Below are 17,903 nucleotides of genomic sequence, written 5' to 3'. Positions count from 1 at the left end.
CTGGTGTGTGATCAGTCCTGGTCTCGCTGAGCCCCACTTCCACCCTTCTCCCTCCCATCGCCAGGGCTCACTGCCCTAAAAAATCAGGGAAAGGAGGGTGCCAGGGGAGCTCGGAGCTGGCACGCGTGCGGGTGAGGTTATTCACCCCGGGGCGGGCAGCAGCCCGGGAGCTTCCCTGAGCAGCGCTCCTGCGTGTCCTGCTGCAGCCTCCGGCGTCTCCCCGAGCTCCTCTCTGCACCTTCCTCCGCCGAAACAGCTCCGGAGAGGTTTTTTTTTTTTTCTGGGATCGGGACAGGCGGGTGCTCTTGTGGCAGAGAGCGGCAGAGAGCGGCAGGCAGAAGCAGCTGGCTCCTTCCCGGGGAAGGCGGGCAGGCAGCCGGGGGCCGGGGGCCGGAGGATGCTCGCCGCCGTGCCCAGCCGCGGGGATGCGGGGTTGCTAGGAGGCAGGTGAAGGTGAAGGTGAAGAGGAGAGCGCTGCGGAGGACCGCAGGCCCAGGTACCGCCGCAGCGGGGCCGGGGGACAGGCTGGGGGGACCCTTTCCGTGCCGGGAAGCGGAGCCGGCGAGCGGGAATGCGAGCGCTGAGCCCTTGGGAAGGGAGCCGGGAGCGCCCAGGGGAGCCGGGCCGGAGGGAGCCGGCTCGGTTCTGCGGGAGGACGATGCGGGAGCAGCCGGCGGCTCGGCCCTTCCGCCAGCCCGGCTGCCGCGGCTCCCTGCCGGTACCGCTGCCGGTACCGCTGCCGGTACCGCTGCCGGTGCCGGCGGAGGCCCTCGGCCGTGAGTAGCGAGGGCTGCGGGGGAGCGGCGCGGCGCGGGAGGATGCTCAGCCATCCTCCGGCAAGGGCGAGCCGGGTGATGCCGCCCGCCGCAGAGCCCCGGGCAGGCCGGGGCACCGGTGCCCTTGGGAAGCCGCCTGCAAGGGACGGGGGAGCGCCGCAGCCCGGGGCCGGCGGGCCTGCGGGAACGCTGCCGCCACCGCTGCCCTTGGGATGCCTCTTGCCGGGGCCGTGCGGGGCAGCAGTGTCCTTGGGAGACCGCGAGGAGCCACCTCCGGCCGGTCCTGTCCTCCGTGCGGCCCCGCACCGCGAGGGCTGAGCCCTGGGCAGCCCACCCGCAGCCGGGAGCTGCCTCTTGCCTCGCAAGAGGAGGGGGAGGATGGGCACAGGGTGGGGGTGAGCGCCGCGGCTCTGACCTGCCCTCCCCCTTCTCCTAGATCCGCATGTCAGACCATCACCACCCCAGCCATGGGGAGTCAGATCCCCAGCACAGCATCATTGTGGTCTTCCTCCTTGTCCTTGTCTTCTTCATCATGGGGCTGGTGGGTTTCCTGATCTGCCATGTCCTGAAGAAGAAGGGTTACCGGTGCCGGACGTTCCGGGACGAGCTTGACCCAGATGACAAAGAAGGGGTGGAGGAGCTCGAGGATGGTGAGTGCTGGGGTGATGGGGCTCGGCGGGGGCTCGGCCTTTCGCCTGCTGTGGCTGGTGCTCCTCTGACACCTGGGATGTGGGATGGGGCTGCGAGGGTTGCCCGTCACGTGTGGCTGGCTTTGGGAAAAAAGGCTGGGGCGGTGAGAGCAGCGCGGTGTTCCCTGGGGATAGGGAGTGTGAGGGCCAGGGATCCCTCTGATCCACGAGCTGACAAAGGCTGGTGGTGACAGGGAGGTGGGAACCAGTGCCTGGCGCTTCCCAAAGGAGCATTATCACCCAAAGGTAATTCTGATGAACATCCAGCACTTGCTGAATTCCCAGCGTCTCAATCCCAATCCCTGTTCCCTCAAGGAAAACCTCTCCCAGCTGGAGCACGAGCTGTCCCTCTGCCCCTCTGGCATTAGGATGTCTGGCACAGAGCCCAGCTGGTGTTTGCTACCGGGCACGTCTTCCTCTAGTCCCTTCTGTGTTCGTGCAGACCAGAGAAATGGGGGTGTTTCCGTGATCCCCATGCTAGAAGGGCACCTTTAGGGAATTTTTTCCATCGCTTCAGGCCGCTGTCAGTCGCTCTGGGGTGGTTGGATTGGGAAGTCACTGCCGCATCGAGCGTGGGTGCCTGGCCCGAGCAAGCTCTGTCGTTTGGTGGTTTCCTGAGTCTCTGCTGAAGTGGGGAGCACACATTCCCCCGGCTGCCTCCCAGGCTGAGAACAGCCACATGGTGCTACAGAACTCCTCCAGCTCCCGCGTGCCATCGGCAGCGCTTGGGAGGATCGGCACCTCCTGCTGCCATTGCCTGTGCACAGGAGGGGAACGCGGCTCCTCCGGCTCACCCACGGATGCAGCCAGAGCTTCCAGGTGCCCATGGATGTGGCTTTAATGCCCTGGCTGTACACGACATGGAGACAGTGTCTGAACCTTCCAGGACTGGCTTTGCCTTCTGGAGATACCCCAGCCCAGGCAAACATCTCCATGGGTTTCCAAGAGCACGGTAGCAGCCCTGGAGCCTTGGAGGCAGCTGCCTGCCAGGCCGCAGCTCCAACCTGCTTACAGGAACCTCTCACACTGCTGACGGGGCTGGAGGTCCATCCATCCAGGCCTCCTGCCTCCAACAGTGGTGTGAAGCAGGTGGAGAGGAACGCCGTGGATGAATTCCACAGGCACCAGCCAGGATTCCTCAGAACAGTCTTTTAGGCTTTGAACAGCGTGCAGCTCTGGGGCTCTCTCCATCATTGTGTCTTCCCCATTTCTGTGTTTAATGGGTCCCAGTGGGTTTATTTTCTGTTTACCCTTGCAGCATCCTGCAGCCAGGGGCTCCAGGGCTGGACAAGGACCCTCCTCTTTTGGCTTTTTGGAACCTGCTTCCCACTTGTTCCTCCAGATGCTCCCCAGTTCTGAAGGAGCAACACAAGCCCCTTTCCCTGCACACGCAGCTGCTGGCTCAGCCATTTCTTTTCCAGGATGAGGGATCCGGTGTTCCCCAGTGGCTTCCCAGTGTGACAGGGGACACGAGGCTTCTCCAGCGTCTCTGCTGATGCAGCTGCTCCTGGGAAGGGATGAGCGAGCAGAGTCCCCGAATCCCCGCCCTCAGTGCCACGTTGTCTCTTTTCAGATGAAGAGAAGAACGATGACACCGTGGAGAAGATCGTGAAATGCATCATCCAAAACCAAGGTGAGCACGTCCACGGGCCGGCCCGGAGCCGTGCTGACCACTTTGGCTGACTCATTCCTGTTTTTCCCCTCTCTCTTCAGCAAACGTGGAGGCCCTCAAGGAGATGCTGGGGGAAACTGAAGGGGACGTGGCAGTGCCAGTGCCCAGGTGAGGGAAGCGCAGAGCAGCTTGTGGCTGCTGCAGAGTGAGGGACGAGCAGCCCCTTTCCAGCTGTTACCAAGCATCTTCCCAACGAGGAGTCCTGCTCTCCCGAGGGTTTTGAGGAGTGCTTCACCCCCCTGCCAAGCAGAACAGCTCTTCCTCATTGCTGTCCTCAGCAGAGCATCCCCCCCAGAGCTGCTGCTCCCAGGGCTTGCTGCAGTGGGGCTGCACCGGGGTTGGGACGTCTCTCCCAGGTGACAGAACCTGTCATGTCCTTCCGTTGCAGCCTTTGTCCCCACAGCAGCAGCCAGGACGGGGGCCCCCCACATCACCACACGGTGCACCTGGGCTCCACGCAGGCCCCCTGCATCCACTGCAGCAAGAGGAAGAGGCACCCGCTGCAGCGCCAGGGGCGGTCCAAGGAGGGCAAAAGCCGGATGCATCCTGGAGAGACCACCGTCTTCTCAGTGGGCAGGTACCCAAATGAGCTTTGCCAGACGTTTCCCTGCTGCAACGAGCACCACGGGCTCTTCCCCAGTCCTCCTGTTCCTCCCCCGCTCGCCCCAGGCCAGGCTCCCTCTTGCTGTTCCCCGTGGAGATGCCTCAGCATCTGCAGCTGGAGCTCCCGAGGGCCCAGGTGGCTCCCGCAGCTGGAAATGCCTGTGGTGTGTGGCAGGCTGTGATGCACCGGTGGCTTCCCTCCTTCTCCGGGAAGGTGACTCAAGCTGGGTTTTCCGGCTGAGTCAGTGCTGGGCACAGCCCCAGGGCCGTGTCCTTTCAGGGCCCGCTGTCCCAGCTCGGTTGCAAGCAGGGGCCTTGCTGCCCAACTGGGGGCTTTAGGGACCTCCTTAGGGGGGGCAGAGGGGACAGCATGTCCCAGGTGCAAGTCACCACCTCCTCAGAACGCCAGAGTGGCCGTGCTGCTCCAGGTGGCTGCCTCCAGCGATGTCTGCAATTAGATGACACGGCAGCAGTGTAAGGATAGGGGAGTGTTCCTGATACTTCCCACAAATGCTCTCCAGCGCCCACCTGGTTTCACCTCAAGGGACTTCCTGAGCTTCCTGTGGTCTCTGTGTAGTCACTAACCTGCAGAACAGTCTGGAGGCTTGCCCAGGTTGCCCCATTCCGCAGCAGAAAGGGTTAGGAAAGTCTTCCAGGGCTTGGCTCCCTCTGGCTGTGGTGGCTGGGGCAGGGTGACAGCAACTGCTGGTCCCTGGATGGCCACCCTGGTGAGTCACGAAGCTCTGTCATGCTCAAATCCTGCAGAGCCTTCATTCAGGGCCTGAGCCTTGGTGAAGCTTCACATTGTGGTCCAGAGAGACAGTCCTTTCATGGGAATGCTGAGCCAGAGTGGGCATGGAATCATGGAACGGTTTGGGTCAGAAGGGACCTCAAAGTTCATCTTGTTCTACCCCTGCCATGGGCAGGGACACCTCCCACTGTCCCAGGCTGCTCCAAGCCCCAATGTCCAGCCTGGCCTTGGACACTGCCAGGGATGCAGGGGCAGCCCCAGCTGCTCTGGGCACCCTGTGCCAGGGCCTGCCCACCCTCCCAGGGAACAATTCCTTCACAAAATCCCATCCATCCCTGCCCTCTGGCACTGGGAAGCCATTCCCTGTGTCCTGTCATGTGGATTTTTTCACCGTCAGGGGCAGGAGCCTCAGCAGGGAGGTGAGCTGGGGCTTTACGGGGTGCTGGAGGAGCAGGGAGCTCAGATCACATCCTGTGGGCACTGCCAGCTCCTGGTTCCCTCCGTGCCTGTTGCTGTCCTTGGAGGTGGTGCCCGGTAAGCCAGGGCTCTGCACAGTTGTGTACTCACCGCTAATTCACTCCCTGGCTGGTGCCCAGCTCCATCCACTCCTCCGTATCCTTTGTCCGTGCTCTTCCCGGTCTCCTCTCACTCACCCCGGAGTGCAGGAGAAGATGGTCTCCTTTCCCAAAGGCACCTTCCCTCAAATCCTGTTTTTTTCTCTTTATCCCTGTTAATATCCCCCGCCACAGCAGCCTTCTCTGCAGGGCCCTCATCCCAATTCTCCAAGGCTTCATTTGCAATCCTGAATCTCTTTGGTACAAGGTCCAACTGCTCAGGAACCTATGTGCCCCTGAGCTACCATCCCACCTCCAGATTCTCCTTCTTATTTCCAAGCTGGCCCCTTTGCTCTTCCAGATCCTGGGTGATCCTTTTCCAGGACTGCCCTTCCCGTGTCTTATTTATGGCAAATATCTCGGAGTACTTTGACTCAGCACTGACCCTACAAAACAGGGCTTCTTTAACCCACCTCTGGAGTTAAGGACACACCCTCAGGTCTTGTTCTCCTTTATTTTTGGTACTGTTTTTGCCTTTGATGCAGTGCTTGAGAGTCCAGCCCCCTCCTCCACGGAATGAGCAGGCACAGGCTCATCCCTGAGGAGCAGAAAGGATGGGAGCTGTGGAGGTCCACCAAGATCATCCAGGGCTGGAGTGTGGGGGCACCTGAGGAGGCTTTTTTAGCCTGGAGAATTAGAAAGGGATGATCTAATTGTCCTCTAACACTTCCCAAAGGGTGGATGGGGTTTAAACGAAGATGGAACCAGACTCTCCTCACAGATGCACTGGGAAGGGCAAGAGGCAATGGCCATGGGTTACAACAAGAGAAATCCAGAAAAGATGCAAGGAAAAACTGTTTGACAGGGCCCCGAAGAGTGGAGGAATCTCCATCCTTGAAGATTTCCAAAACCTGACTGGACAGGGCTCTGGGCAAATTGCTTGAGGGTAGGAGGGGGCCCAGGCATGAGCAGGGGACTGGGGTGGAGACCTCCTGAGGGCTTTTTGCACCTCAATTGTTCCAAACTTCTGTGGCAATCAGGGTTATAGGATGATTTACCACTCAGTGTTTTCCTCAAGCCACTCAAAGGCAGTGGCAGTGCTTGTCCATAAAACATCTGTGTGTGACCCTCTGTCCTCGGCCCCAGCAGCCACAGCGTCCCACCGAACCCAACGCCAGGGCTCTGCTGCTTTCCCTCCCCAGCCAGAAGTTGGCTACGTTGTGCCCTCTCCAGTCTGAACCCTTCCTGCTCTCTGAATCCACTCCCGACTCTTCCAGGCTGACTTTGCTCAGCGGCATTACCAAGAAACGATCCTGTCACTCGTGTCACCTCCCTGTCCCTCTTCAGGATCAGAACATTCTGTGGTCTTCCCAAATCGCAGCACTGGTGTCTTATCTCCAAATATGTGGAGAGACCTGAAAGGTCACATTTGCTGCTGCTTGGCCTGCCCTGAGCAGTGCAGTGGGAGCCTCCTCTGGAGCTGGAGCGTTTCTCCTCACGACCCTCCCAATCCTGAGCAGCTTTCTGACCGCGGTGCTGAGGGGTTGGTGCTGCCCACAGGCTGGGTTCCAGCCTGGAAATGGTCTCCTTCATCTCTGCCAACTCACCTGGTGCCTGCTCTTATCTTTTGGACCTCTCTGCTCCTTCCTTTGGAACAGCAGTGCTGCCACGTGCTTGGCCTTTGGCTCTTGCTCTTCTTTCCACACCAGCAGTACTCGAACTTTCTGAAATTGTGCTTTGCCCTGACACTGACAGGGCTGAACCTCAGCAGAGCCAGGTCCATCGGCAGCTTTTCCATGTGCGATCCGAGTGCAGGCAGAGCGGGCGTGGGTGAGCCATGGGCTGCACGAGGACTCAGAGGTGGGATCGGAGTGCTCTGGCTGGTGGACACCAGCTCACTGGGGAAGAGATTTCCTGTCTGCTGGTCCAGCAGTGGCTGGCAGTGCTGCTGAGGAGGAGTCACGGTGAGTCACAGTCAGCACCATCACAATTCAGACTTTCAGGCTTTGCTGATGCACCAAAGGGGCTCCAGGAGAGCTGGAGAGGGGCTGGGGACAAGGGCACAGAGTGACAGGACACAGGGAATGGCTTCCCCAGTGCCAGAGGGCAGGGCTGGATGGGATGCTGGGAAGAAATAGGTGGTGAGGCCCTGGCACAGGGTGCCCAGAGCAGCTGTGCCTGCCCCATCCCTGGGAGTGTCCAAGGCCAGGTTGGATGGGGCTTGGAGCAGCCTGGTTGAGGGGAAGGTGTCCCTGCCCATGGCAGGGGGTGGCACTGGGTGATCTTTTAGGACCTCCTTCCAACCCAAGCCACTCCATGAGTCCGTGATCCCTAACTCCTCTCTTCTCCCCACGTGCAATATTGCATCACCTCTGGCTATTAACCCACCCTTCTGCAGCTTTTCTCTTGCCCACCCAGGAGCTCTGAGCTGTTACCTGTTCATGGTGGGACCTTGGAGAACCACTCAGGCACCATCCGTCCCTCCAGGGGACGGTGCAAAATGTACTCTGGCAGATTTTAGCCAAACAACTCCTTCAGCCTTTGATCCCTGTACCCAAATCACTGCCAAAACCCTGTCCCTGCCCTCCCTTAGGGCACGCTGTCATCCAGGTTGTGTCTCGGAGCATTTCCAAGAGCTCTGACCCATCCTGCTGCTGGGAGGACAAGCTCTGCCCCCGCCAAGACCTGGATTGAGCTTTCCCTCCGTCTCTTTCTGTTTGTTTTGCACAAAATGAAGGGAAAAATGAATTTGGGGTCATGGCTTGCGTGGGGGTGAACGGGTCTGAAAGGTTGGAGATGACGGCGAAGAGAGGAGATGCGGGGCTGGAGGTACAGGCAGATGTGGGACAGCAGGGAAAAGACTCAGCTCTGTCCTACCCCCATTCCAGGTTCCGTGTCACGCACATCGGAAAGAAACCCCCGGTCCAGGAGCAGCAGGACGGTGCCCTGCGCGCCGGCAGCCGGCAGCCGAGCACGGAGGAGCTGGAGCGCAGCAGCGAGCGGCTCCAGCGGGAGCGGGCTCCCAACGGGACTGTCCCCACGGGTGGCCTGCAGAACGGAGCCATCCAGACGGGCACCCAGAGCGGCAAAGGCGCGGAGCAGAGCCTCTCCGCCAGCCCAGCCGCGAACACACCAGCCAGCTCCGGCAGCCGTGACAGCCGGCGGGGGGGCGCGGGGTCCGGCCCGGCGGGGTCCGGCAGGGCGGGGTCCCTGCAGGATGCTGGCGCTGCTCCCGGGAGCTCGAGCCGCCAGCAGAGGCTCCTGAGCCTGCCGGCGCTGGGAGGGTCGAGTCCCAGCATCCCAGGAGAGCTGGCAAGGGAAGGAGGCGGCATCTGCCTGGAGGAGATCGGACTGGAGTCGGCAGATGAAGTGTCAGATATCCACGGGAGCCTGAGTCTGCAGGAACAGGCCGAGGAGCTGGGGAGAGACGACAGCAGCAGGAGACAGCCCGGAGGGGAGGACGCGAGGCAGCAGGTATGTTCCTCCTCTTCCTGGTCTCCAGGTGGTCCCCTGGCCTGGAGGGGGATTGCTTTTTCCCACCCATTTTCCAATGTCTGAGGCGGTGGAGTGACCGTGACAGGTCCCAGCCCCCTTCAGGGGCAGGGCGAGGTGCTGCAGGCCTGCTGCCAGTGCCCCTTGGCAAAGGACTCCTTCTCCATTGTGGTTGAGCTCTTTGGGAACATCCATTGGGATTCTGGCCTGGGAGAGCTCCACTGGTGCCCGTGGTGCCCCCAAAACCCTGTAGCCTCAACGGGGCCCAACGTGGCCAGCAAGGAACAGGCAGGGACAGATTTCTCCAGGAGCCTTTCTCACCTTGAAGGCCAGGAAATGGTGAAGCCAACTGGTCATTTCTTGGCTGTTTTTCCCTGCTGCTGAGGAGCTGTGCTCAGAGAGGAGGACAGCCCACCCTGCCCAGAGCTCCCAGCACCCTGGTATCTCCCAATATCCCACCCAACCACCCTGCTGGAGGGGTTAGAGAGCTCTGGGGGATTTGCTCCCTGGAATTGCCTCTGTGCTGTTACCAGTGAGCAAAGGAGGCCGCTGCTGGTGGTTCAGACACCCAGCGTTTCGCTCACAGGCTCACGCACTCATTCACGGTTCTGCAGCTGGGGAAAGGTGATTTTCATGGAAGGGGGCCGGGAAACACCCCCTGTGTGATGTCAGCAGCCCCAAGAGCTGGCCTTGACTTGCCTCAAAAAACCAGCACCAGGGCAAAGCCCGTGGAAGGAAAAGGAAGCGAAATGCCTGGGTAAAATTCCTGGCACGCTTCAAAGCCAGGGAGATCCCCTGGGGCTGGTTCTGCTGGAGCTCCACGGGCTGGACATGGCCCATGCACATGCCAGCAGCCCTTGGCAGGGGCTGGGATGGGGCAGGACAGGATCAGCACGGGAGAACCCCAGTAAAGGTGCCTGGCTGGATGCTGGATAAGGACAAAGCAGGATCCCACTGTTTCCCTCTTTGCTTTCCAGTGACCAGGCTGGGAGGTTTGAGCTGTTTCACGGAGAAGGGCAGCCCGTGGCAGCCAGGCAGGACAGAGCTGATGGGCTGCAGCCCTTCCCCAGAGACCTGGGGAGGTGGTGACAGGTCCTCCCATGTCCCACTGAACCTTGGGCGACCCCTCTGATCCCTGGGGAAGCAGTTTTGTGCAGGCCAAGCCCAGTGACATCTGCCCCCTCTGCAGTGCCAGGCTCTTGCACGTGGTGCTGGGGTGCTCCAGGACGTGGGGTCCCAGGAGAACGGTGATGGGACCTCCCTGGGATGTTTGTCACCAAGCCCTGGTGCCACCTAAACCCTCCCCCATCCCCTCAGTCGCAGTCAGAGCCAGCACGAGGGTTGTTGGCTGCTTCTCATCGGGGATGGGCAGAGATGGGGCCTGGGCTGTAGTCGCCCCTGGAGACTCAGTGGGGTTCTGCCCACTGGCCCCTCGGGTCACTGCTGTGGCCAAGGGAGCACTGACATCCCTCCTCCATCCCACAGGAGCCCAGCGCCTCGGAGCAGGACCGCGTGTGACGTGAGTGTCCCCTGTCCCTGGCACAAGGGCCGGGGGGGGATGCGGGAGGGCCGCGGCAGTTTCCCTGCCCTGGAGATGGAGAGAGGGCGAACCCCTTCTCCAGGGGGTCGGGAAGTGACCGGGGATTTCACAGGCGGTGACGCCGGGAAATCCCATTCGCGGGTGGCGGGGAGGTGCCGTGGCTGTGGGGGACGAGCCCTATCCCGCCGCTCTCCCCGCAGCTCCTCTCCGCTCCCGGCTGGAGCGTGCACGGGAGGCGCGCAGCCCCCGCACCCCTCGGGGCTGGGGGCTCTGCCGTGGGGCAGCCGCGGGCCAGCCGGCCCCGGGTGGGCAGCTACGCGCTTGGCATGGCCGGAGCGACGCGCCGGCGCCACCGACAGCCGCGCTCGGCGCCAGCCTTCATCCCATCGGCAATAGGTACCCGAGTCCCACCCACCGCACCCGCCCCGGAGACCCCCCCCCGGGGGACCCTCGGGCCTGGCAGGGGCAGCACAGCACCCAGAGCCCGCTGTCCCCCCCACCCCCGGCCCCCGCGGCCCCCCATCTCCGGGGCAGGGATCGGAGGGGGTCGCGGCGAGGGGCAGGGATGGAGGCAGCGGCTCGAGCCACCCCCCCGGGGCGGTGGGGAGCACCCCCGCGCCCACCCGGCACGTTCAGCACAGAGCACAGCCCCCCCCGGGCACCCCTGCCACGCAGAGCGGGCACAGGCACAAATCCTGCACCGGCGGGGGACCCTGCAGGTCCCTGGGAGATGCTGGCGGAGAGAGGAGCTTCCAGCCCCATCCCGGCACAGGAGGGGCCGGAGCCGGGCCCTGGGGGAGGGATGGCCCCGGCCAGGCCAGCGGGCAGCCCCGGGGCCGTGCGAGAGCTTCGGTGTGTAACGCCCTGTACATAGACGAGCTACAACCATTAAAGCTGCTGAACCCCTCGCCAGGGACAGCTGGATTTATTTGGAACAGCCCCCCAGGCCACTCCTGCCTGTGGGGAGGTGCTGTGGGGGCCGGCAGGGTCCAGGGATGAGCCCCCCAGGAACCGGGGCTGTGCTGGGGGTGCACGGGCGATGCCAGGCGGGAAGGGCAGAGGCAAGAGGGAGGGTGAAATGGGGCCTGGCTGTGGCACTGGGCACCCCAAAAAAGGGGTTCTGGGTGCTGTACTGGGATGCAGGACCACTCTGCAAGCAGCACTGGGCAGGATGCAGCCCCTGGAGAGACCAGCTCGGGGCACGGGGCAGCAGCAGCCCCTGCTGCTGGGGCAGCAGCCCGTGGGGGTTTGCTTGGGCAAAGCTTTTTGGGGGACAGGGAGCTGGGGGGACCCACAGGGTCAGCTGAAGTGAAGCTCGGGGTCGGGCTCGGGGGCTCTGCCGGGTGGAGGGGGCGGCGCACGGAGCTGCGGAGAGAGAGAGGAGAGGGAAGGGGAGAGGGAGAGAAGTGGTGCCAACGTGCTGAGGCCGCTCATCCCCCTTCAGACCCCCCCCAAAACAAACGGGTGGCTCCATTACAGAAGGGCTGGGGCAGGTTTTGGGGTACCAGCATCCCGGTGCTGTGGCTTACCGGCCGCAGGCGGGTGGCTGCCAGGTCCGGAGAGCTCTGCCTGCTGCCCGTGCCATCCTGCCAGCAACCTGGGAGGGCCTGGCAGCTCAGCCTGGCTTTCCAGGCTCCCCCAGTCCCTTCCCAGTCACCGCCCAGCACTCACCTCCCAGCGCTGTCTCAGGAGCAGGGCTGGGGACCAGGCTGGCCCCGGGCGCGAGGCCAGGAGGGGAGAAGGGCGGAGGGGATGGTGATGGCAGCTCCTGGGAAGACACAGCCAGCAGGGATGGGAACGGTGGGAAGGGGGTGCTCACCCCAGCAGTCATGGAAGATGGGGGGGTGCCCATGCCAAGGTGACACAATGACCCTCCTGCCACCAACCTGCCCGGCCGCCTCCCGGGCCCCGGTGAGCTCCTCCACCACCAAGGAGGGGAAGACGCCGACGCGGCCGTCGAAGTCGCCGGTCCAGAAGCCGTCGTCCACCTCGCCGGTGGCGCGGGGCAGCACGCGGATGATGGCCCCCTCGGGGAAACTCAGCTCCTCGGGGCTCTGCCCCTCGTAGTCGTACAGGGCTCGCACCAGCCAGGCTGGGGGGAGGGTGGGAATGGGGCTCAGCACCCTTTGGGTCCCGTCCCCCTCCCTGGGGTGGGGGTGATGCCCAGCACCCACCTCCAGGCTCCAGCACCAGCTCTGCAGCCATGATGCTGGAGAGCTGGCGGTGCAAGGCAGAGGGGCCCGGGGGGCCGAGCCCAGCCCCCGAGTCACACCCCAGGGACAGCAGGTACTTTTCGGGGACGTAGCCGACCTGCCCTGCCTTGTTCCGAGCCTGAGGAGGCAGAAAGCATGTGAACATCTCAGGTTCCAGAGTGGGGACAGCCTGGGGACCTCCAAAAGGTGTCCCCCAGCATGGAGGGGGGCTCAGCCCGCTCCCACCTTCACCCACTCCTCTGCGTCACCATCCTCGATGATCTCCAGCTCCTCGCCCTGGCTGATGGACAGCTCATCTGCCTGGCAGCCCTGCAGGAGACGGGGACAAAGTGGCAGAGAGGCTGAGGTGCCATCCCTGGGCAGGCAGGGTGAGGGCCAGGCAGGCAGGGCCGTCCATACCTGGTAGCCAAAGATCACCCGGCAGGTGTAGGGGTAGGTGCGAGCAGCAGGCCCAGGCTCATCGTCCTCGTCCGGCTCATCGCTGTCCTCGTAGTCATCGAACTCGGCCGGGTCCAGCCCTGTGGGGGTCTCCTCGCCTGTCCCCACCATCGCCCCGGCCAGCCAGGCATCCACATCCAGCCCTGCTGCCCGCAGCAGTGCCAGCCGTGCCTCGGCCTTCACTCGGCTCACCTGGGGACACCACACATTGTCGCTGTCCACAGGACACCTCCAGGGGCATCCCAACCCGACAGACCCCACCCCCAGAGTGGTGGCACCCCCAGCGCCACACCCCAAGTGCAGCATCCCGGCCACCACTCGTCCCTGTCTCTGCATGCCCCACCCTGGGAGTGACGGACCTCGAGGCCACCCCAGACCCCCTGACTGGGGGGACCCACCTCCGCCTTCCGGATGTTCTCCCTGGCTTCTTCCATCTGCCGCTCCACAGCCGCTGCTTCCGCCTCCGGCCCCTGCTGCCGCCTGGCCTCCAGCCGCTGCAGCACCTGGGCGGGCACCCGCAGCTCAGAGGGTGGTAGCAGCTGGTGAGGGGCTGGAAAAACCCCTCCCTGAGCCCCCCAGCGCTCCGTGGGGCAGGACAACACCCACCTCCTCGCTGTGTGCCCTGTTCTTGTGGTCCCGGGCTACCCGCGTGGCCCAGCGCCGCGCCTCCTTCTCCAGGCTGGCCCCGTCGTCTGCCGGCGGCAGCAGGCACACCTGGGCAAGGACACGGGGGTGACAAGGGCTGTGCAGACCCCACCTTGCTCTAATGCTCCCCCTCCACTCACCTCCTCCAGCCCGGCGAGCTGGAAGCGCTGCTCGGGCGCCAGGGAGAAGGCGGGGTGGTCCTGCAGGAAGAGGAGGAGATCCTGCTCCCGGCACACCTGCAGCAGAGAGCGGCGTGGGGCCGGGGGACTCCCCTGTGCCCTCCTGTCCCACCCAGCTCGCGGGACGGTGCCGTTACCCGCGCAGACGCCTCCACAACGCCCTGGAACCAGTCCCGAGTGGCCCGGCAGGTCTCCACCTCCGTCCGGCTGGCAGCCGACAAGTGCTCCCGGAGCCGCTCGTAGAGGTCCCCATCCAGTGCCTGGGGGAAAGCGGGTGGGAACCACCCCCAGCACTGCCACATCCCCCCACTGGAGCATCCCTGATGCCCTCAGGGCAGCCAGCCCTGACCCTGCACCAGCGGGACCCTCCCTGCTGCCCCCCTCGCAGTGGCACTGGGGGGATGCTCCTTGTGGGACCCTGGGGATGGGGCACGGAGGGTCCGGGCAGCTCCTACCTGCATGGCTGCGGGCAGCTCCACGCGCTGGTAGTGCTGCAGGTGGGCAGCAGCAGACACCAGGGCGAAGCTGTACTCGTTCTGCACCCCTGCCAGCTGCCTCGAGTGCTCGGCCAGTCGCGCTGAGAACTGTGGGGACAGGGACAGCACGGCTTGGTGGTGGTGCCCCGTGTCCCCCTGCATCCACCCACTTGGGTACCCTGCCAACCCCTGCACCACTGACCTTGGCACTGAGCTTTTGCAGACTGGCCTTGGTGTGAAATATCCGCCGGTCGCTCTTCCGGAGGCTGGGGAGGATGGGAGGGGGGGTGTGAGGCCACCCTGCAGCCACAGCAGCCCCCCGGCCCCGTGCCCCCTACTCACCGCGCCTCCACATCGGCCGCCTTGTCCTTGGCCACCTCGCTGCTGCGCTGGAGGTGGCTGAACTGCTTCTTCGCCTTGTCCAGCTCCTTCACCGTCTCCAGCAGCTCCGCCTGCGCCTTCTGCAGCCGCTCGATGCCCTGCGGGGAGCGTCAGCAGGAGGGGACAGCTGTCCCCACCGCCCGGGCACAGGGGACATGTCCTTGCCCTGGTACCTTCTTGAGGGTCCTCTCCTTGGAGAGGCGGGCGCTGCGGGCGGCCTCGGCGGCCAGGGCGCGGTAGCTCTCGGAGGCGGTGACACGGACCTGCCCGGCGTGTGCTGTCCCCTCGATGACGCCCTTCCAGACAGCGGCCACGCTCCTGTGGGCATGGGGTTAATGCAGGGCTGGGTACTCCCTGCCCCTTGCCAGCTTTAGGGGATGCCCAGCAGGACCGCCAGCACCCCCAGTCCCAGCAGGGCCCTAGAGCTGGGGACATCCCACCCACAGCTGCATTCCGGTGACACCCAAATCCTGGTTGGCGTTAAGCATCTCCAAGCTGGGAGGGCCATGGATGGGCACAGCCAGCCCCAGCTGGTTGTCCCCAGCCCTGTCCCTGTCCCCAGCCCACCTGGAGTCGCCGGCCTCGCCACGGCCCCGCTGCCAGTCTCTCTTTACGAACTGGCTTGCCAGCCTCTGCAGCGCCTGCGGACAGACCCAGCATCAGCAGCACTCCCTGACCCTGCCGAGCACCCCAGCACCCCCCACCCTGCTCAGGGCCCCAAACTGGGCTCCCCACCCCGGCTGTCCACCCCATGGGCCTGAGGACACACACGTGTCCCCCCCGAACACAGACACACACATCCCCATGGCTCAGTGTCAGCAGGAATCCCACCGTGCTCCCCATGAGAAAACCTTTTTGGGGAGCAGCCACCACAACGAAAGGACCCCCCCCCCCCCCCAGTGTGGCTTTTGGGACAGAGCACCTGCAAGGGGACACCAGTGAGGGACACTGGCTACAGAGTAGAGGAGCTCCCAGCAAAGCCAAGCACAGCAAGACCCCAACCCTCAGCCCCAGCCTGGGGGCTGTGAGGGAGGGGGTGGCACGGTGACCAGCTGCAGGAAGGCGGGACACAATTCTGCTGCACTGTGTCCCCAAGGGATGCTGCAGGGACATCTCCCAGCAAAACCAAGCTCTGACATTTCAGAGCAGCGCCCTGCGATGACCCAGCAGACAGCAGAGCCCAGCAGTTTCCTCCCCCCACAAGGATTTCCCTCCTGGCTCCCAAAACACCCAAGGTTGGGGCTATGCTGTGCTCAGCAGAGCCCCCAGCGGGTGCTGAACGTGGTCAGGGTCCTCCTGGAAGGATGAACCATCCGCCACCACCCTCCGGGAGCTGCCACGCTCGGATAATTTCCAAGGCTGCCCATTGCCTGCGTGGGGCCGTGCCCAGCTCCTGCCCCACAGGCAGGATGGGGCCTGGGCCTCCCCAGGGCGCTGATCCTGAGTCCCGTGGCATCTCCTTACCTGCCCATACTCCCTGTCAATGGTGGCCCTCTGCTTGCTGTAGGACCTGGGGGGAGAGGGGGCACAGAGAGGACACACAGAGAGGGGCAGGGATGGGCCATCCCTCCCCGCCACCATCCCCCTGCCACCACCCCGGTACCACCACCCCCTGCCACCATCCTGTCCCCATCGGGCCACCCCAGTGGGTGACGGAGCCCATGACCTCGACGTGACAGGCTCAAGGTGAGCCGTGCCCGGTCCCTGGCCCACCCGTGCAATGAGCTGCCCGGTCTCAGCTCAGGGACACACACACACCAGTGGGATGAGCTGTCTGATCTCAGCCTGGGGACACACACACTGGTGGGATGAGCTGCCCGGTCTCAGCCTGGAGACACACACACACACACACACATGTGGGATGAGCTGCCCGGTCTCGGCTCGACCCGGGTGTCACATATGTGGGCCCTACCTGATGTCCTCCAGCAGCTCGGCGTCCCGCTGCTGCTTGCTCTGCAGGCCCGACAGCTGCTCCAGGAGATGGACCCGCAGCTCCTGGGTGAGCTTCACCTGCCGGACGGCCCCGCTCAGCCCCGCGGCCCCGGCCGGGATGGGGTGCGGGGATGCGCTGCCCCCCCCGCCCGCGCACCGATCCCCACCGCCCCCCGGGTGCCTCCCAAACGCGGCCTCGCTTCCCCAGCCCCGTGAGGCTGCGCCGGGGGCGAGTCTCGGTCACGGCTGCAGGACACGGCAGCGAGGGAGAACCCGGCCCCGGTGACCGCCCCGTGGCCCGGCCCGAGCCGGCGCTCACCTTGCGCGGCGGCGGCTGCATCGCTGCGCTGCCCCGGTGCCGGTGCCACGGTCCCGATCCCAATGCCGGGGCCGGTCCCCGCTCGCCGCCGTCCCGATCCGCGTGTGCGGAGCCCGGAACTGCCGGGCCGGCCTCGCCCCGCCCCCGACGGGCCCCGCCCCCGACGGGCCCCACCCCCCACGGGCCCCGCCCATCACCCCCACCCGGACGCGCCCCCAGAGCGGCCACGCCCCCGGCCCGGCCCCCGATGGACACGCCCCCGGCCCGGCCCCCGATGGACACGCCCTCGGCCCAGCCCCCGATGGACACGCCCCCGGCCCCGCCCCTCTGCCCGCAAGGGCGGGGAAACCGCGCCCAGCAAGCCCCGCCCCTCGGGGGCTCCAGCGCCGCCTGGTGGTCGGTGCTGCACGCGTGGACGGGGGCGCGGGGACATGGGGACAGGGGGACATGGGGACACGGAGACAGGGGGGCAGGGGGACATGGGGACACGGAGACAGGGGGACATGAGGACACGGAGACACAGGGACATGGGGACATGGGGACACGGGGACATGGGGACACGGGGACACAGGGACATGAGGACACGGAGACATAGGGACATGGGGACATGTGGACACGGGGACATGGGGACACTGGGACATGGGGACATGGGGACACGGGGACATGAGGACACGGAGACACTGGGACACGGGGACACTGGGACATGGGGACATGGGGACACGGGGACACTGGGACACTGGGACACGGGGACACGGGGACACGGGAACACGGGGAAACGGGGAAACGGGGAAATGGGGAAATGGGGAAACGGGGACATGGGGATATGGGGACATGGGGACATAAGGGGACAGGGACATGGGGATATGGGACACAGGAGCACGGGGACACAGGGACATGGGGACACGGGGACACGGGGACATGGGGACATGGGGACATGGGGAGACAGGGACACGGAGTTATGGGGCACAGGAGCACGGGGACATGGGGACACGGGGACATTGGGAGACAGGGAGGTGGGGAGACAGGGACATGGGGGCATGGAGACACAGGGGTATGGGAGACAGGGACATTGGGACATGGGGAGGTGGGGATAGGAGGACACGGAGAAGCAGGAGGACAGGGACACGGGGATATGGGGAAACAGGGACGTGGGAACATGAGGAGATAGGGAGACAGGGACATGAGGACACAGGAGTACAGGAGACAGGGAAATGGGGATGGGGGAAGACAGGAGTATAAGGAT

At 64.4% G+C, this 17,903-nt stretch overlaps 2 protein-coding genes across 6 annotated transcripts in view; one reads left to right on the top strand and one right to left on the bottom strand.

The window, feature by feature from the left end:
• Positions 1 to 10,985, top strand: part of RELL2 (RELT like 2) — a 15,930-nt gene extending 4,945 nt beyond the window's left edge. For 2 of the 4 annotated variants that reach the window (XM_042025172.1, XM_042025162.1), the window contains exons 2-8: positions 1,213 to 1,426; positions 3,039 to 3,098; positions 3,179 to 3,245; positions 3,526 to 3,714; positions 7,934 to 8,519; positions 10,023 to 10,056; positions 10,278 to 10,985. In XM_042025172.1, the coding sequence (XP_041881106.1) occupies positions 1,213 to 1,426; positions 3,039 to 3,098; positions 3,179 to 3,245; positions 3,526 to 3,714; positions 7,934 to 8,519; positions 10,023 to 10,055 (1,149 nt within the window). In that variant the 3' untranslated portion in view covers position 10,056; positions 10,278 to 10,985. Of the gene's footprint in view, positions 1 to 30; positions 497 to 587; positions 777 to 1,212; positions 1,427 to 3,038; positions 3,099 to 3,178; positions 3,246 to 3,525; positions 3,715 to 7,933; positions 8,520 to 10,022; positions 10,057 to 10,277 lie in introns of those variants that run through there. The other 2 variants (XM_042025182.1, XM_042025187.1) reach the window with 2 other exon arrangements.
• On the bottom strand, positions 10,966 to 16,802 carry FCHSD1 (FCH and double SH3 domains 1). Of its 2 annotated transcripts, none has more exons than XR_006015551.1 (18): positions 16,661 to 16,802; positions 16,322 to 16,419; positions 15,874 to 15,919; positions 14,977 to 15,050; positions 14,583 to 14,727; positions 14,371 to 14,507; positions 14,231 to 14,294; positions 14,008 to 14,136; positions 13,690 to 13,812; positions 13,514 to 13,609; positions 13,335 to 13,442; positions 13,127 to 13,231; positions 12,690 to 12,920; positions 12,516 to 12,599; positions 12,252 to 12,408; positions 11,964 to 12,169; positions 11,607 to 11,845; positions 10,966 to 11,442 (listed from the first exon to the last, which is right to left on the bottom strand). XR_006015551.1 is itself a non-coding variant. In XM_042025149.1 (18 exons), exons 1-18 carry the CDS (start codon positions 16,679 to 16,681, stop codon positions 11,508 to 11,510), a joined length of 2,088 nt encoding a protein of 695 aa, XP_041881083.1. In that variant the 5' UTR covers positions 16,682 to 16,802; the 3' UTR covers positions 10,966 to 11,507. The 2 variants fall into 2 exon arrangements, 1 of the variants encoding a protein (XP_041881083.1); XM_042025149.1 differs by having other exon boundaries at positions 10,966 to 11,674; positions 11,749 to 11,845.
• Positions 16,803 to 17,903: the final 1,101 nt, after the last annotated feature.

The sequence above is a fragment of the Corvus kubaryi genome, unplaced genomic scaffold (assembly GCF_017639235.1).
Source record: "Corvus kubaryi isolate FWS band 111438036 unplaced genomic scaffold, C.kubaryi_AGA036_p1.0 128, whole genome shotgun sequence".
Classification (NCBI taxonomy): Eukaryota; Metazoa; Chordata; class Aves; order Passeriformes; family Corvidae; genus Corvus; species Corvus kubaryi.
This window is presented reverse-complemented; position numbering and strand designations above follow the sequence as displayed.

Coding starts and splice junctions, on each gene's coding strand:
- FCHSD1 (XM_042025149.1), bottom strand. CDS start 16,681: ATGCAGCCGCCGCCGCGCAAG. Junction 15,051..15,873: donor TTGACAGGGAGTATGGGCAG/GTAAGGAGATGC, acceptor GTCTGTCCGCAG/GCGCTGCAGAGGCTGGCAAG. Junction 11,675..11,748: donor TCCTGAGACAGCGCTGGGAG/GTGAGTGCTGGG, acceptor AGGCCCTCCCAG/GTTGCTGGCAGGATGGCACG.